The sequence below is a fragment of the Lolium perenne genome, chromosome 3 (assembly GCF_019359855.2).
Source record: "Lolium perenne isolate Kyuss_39 chromosome 3, Kyuss_2.0, whole genome shotgun sequence".
Taxonomy (NCBI): domain Eukaryota; kingdom Viridiplantae; phylum Streptophyta; class Magnoliopsida; order Poales; family Poaceae; genus Lolium; species Lolium perenne.
The window spans coordinates 92,697,402-92,699,501 of NC_067246.2; the positions used below are offsets into that span (position 1 = coordinate 92,697,402).

The 2,100-nt window shown below is 49.3% G+C and overlaps 1 protein-coding gene across 1 annotated transcript; it reads left to right on the forward strand.

Moving 5' to 3' along the window:
• The first annotated feature begins 288 nt into the window (after nucleotides 1–288).
• On the forward strand, nucleotides 289–1,646 carry LOC127338291 (ervatamin-B-like). Its single transcript, XM_051364473.1, has 2 exons — nucleotides 289–779; nucleotides 884–1,646. Exons 1-2 carry the CDS (start codon nucleotides 308–310, stop codon nucleotides 1,483–1,485), a joined length of 1,074 nt encoding a protein of 357 aa, XP_051220433.1. The 5' UTR covers nucleotides 289–307; the 3' UTR covers nucleotides 1,486–1,646.
• Nucleotides 1,647–2,100: the final 454 nt, after the last annotated feature.

Sequence of the window (2,100 nt, forward strand, 5' to 3'; positions counted from 1 at the left end):
TGTATAAAAACATAGGCTTATTAAAATAGTATGTGTTTAAACTTGGTATGGTAACAAGCCAATCAGAGGCATGCAAGTCGTTTCTGCAGAGTTCAACGGATCAACCAAGTCGATACTGACGGGAGAAGCATTCAAAATATTGCCTTATCCGGTTCATACAAGCACCCACGATAGCTCATGAGCCACCAGCTTGAGCGACGTGCTGTGCTAACCCATATTGTATGCGTTCACCAAGGAGCCTATATAAACATTGCCTCTTATGCATGTATTCCAGACAAGCAATAGCATACAGCCTAAGCTAATCAACATGGCTTCTTCCACGTCTTGTCTTGTCCTACTCTTGTGCCTCGCCAGCCTCCTGCAGGCATCGCTGATAGCGGCAAACATGCCGCACCACCATTCGGATTCCGAGGCGAGGGCTAAGTTTTCCAAGTGGATGATCAAGTACTCCAAGACCTACCCGAGCCACAAGGAGGAGGAGAAGCGGTTCCAAATCTTCAACCAGAACACCAACTCCATCGGCGCTTTCGCCAGCCAGACCAGCACCAGCGTCGTCGTTGGCGGGTTCGGGCCGCAGACAAGAACGACTGTCAGGGTCGGCATGAACAGGTTCGGCGACCTCACCCCTGCCGAGGTCGTGGAGCAGTTCACCGGGTTCAACAACACCGGCTTCCATGCCGCGTCGCCCACCCCTCTCCCCTACCACTCCTGGAAGCCGTGCTGTGTGGACTGGCGCTCCAGCGGCGCTGTCACCGGCGTCAAGTTTCAAGGCACTTGCGGTAAGTCGGGCTATAGCTAATTCCTTCGTGCAGAGTTATATGTTGTCATGTTTCCTGAACTACTCTTGTCGATCGTGTGCATGTTTTCTCAACTGAAATGACAGCCTCCTGCTGGGCGTTCGCTGCTGTGGCGGCGATCGAAGGCATGAACAAGATCAGGACTGGGGAGCTGGTGTCTTTGTCGGAGCAGGAACTCGTGGACTGTGACACCGGGAGCAGTGGCTGCGGCGGCGGCCGCGTTGACACGGCCCTAGCTCTCGTGGCCGCCCGCGGAGGCATCACGTCGGAGGCGAAGTACCCATACAGTGGATTCAATGGAAAGTGCGACGTGGACAAGCTATTGTTCGACCACCAGGCGTCTGTCAAGGGATTCAAGGCCGTGCCGATCAACAATGAGCGGCAGCTGGCGCTGGCCGTCGCACGGCAGCCCGTGACGGTGTACATTGACGCCAGCGGGTTTGAGTTCCAGTTCTACTCCGGCGGTATCTACCGCGGCCCCTGCTCCGCCGATGCATCGAGGGTGAACCACGCCGTCACCATCGTCGGCTACTGCGAGGGGCCCGGCAAGGGAAACAAGTACTGGATTGCCAAGAACTCGTGGAGCAACGACTGGGGTGACCAGGGATACATCTATCTCGCCAAGGACGTGCCTTGGTCGACGGGCACTTGTGGCCTCGCCACCTCGCCATTCTACCCAACTGCTTGAAAACGGCAGCCATCAATCGTGCATCATGGCTAAGAGTGATATTTATTTGTTTACGTGAGGAATTGTTTCCATTTCGTTATATTTATGCATAACAAATTTGTACTACCGCAGTATACTTTCTTTTTGGTCAATTAATAAATGAGTGGATTTTAGTTTTTTAATACTCCCTCCCTCCGATTCATATTAGTTGACTCTAGTATAGATGCATCTAGATATATTTTAGTTCTAGATACATCAATATTAATGACAAGTAATATGAATTGGAGAGAATATTGGAATTATGCATGTGTGACACATATTACCTCATTTAGATCATGTTTGGTACTAGTGTATTTTTAAAGATGGTGGGGATTATCCGGTGTAATCTCGAATCCAACGTATTGTCAAAAGACCGCTTAACTCTAGTGTATTGGGCCAGTTAATTCCCACATTTAACCAGAATTTCCAAAATGCTTGTGTACTTTCCTAATTACGATGAAGAGCTATGCCAAGAGTTTAATATGTATTCTAGTAGTTTCGGTTCTTTTATGTAATATGTATGCAATTGTCCATTCTCATCCTGATTATCATATGCAATGAGTTTGGTTAGTAGATACTACCTCGGAAATCCCAATT

What these genes read in the sequence shown, in the direction of transcription:
- LOC127338291 (XM_051364473.1), top strand. Translation starts at nt 308, where the DNA reads ATGGCTTCTTCCACGTCTTGTCTTGTCCTACTCTTGTGCCTCGCCAGC. An exon ending in CAAGTTTCAAGGCACTTGCG is followed by an intron (nt 780 to 883) that starts GTAAGTCGGGCT and finishes CTGAAATGACAG; the next exon opens with CCTCCTGCTGGGCGTTCGCT.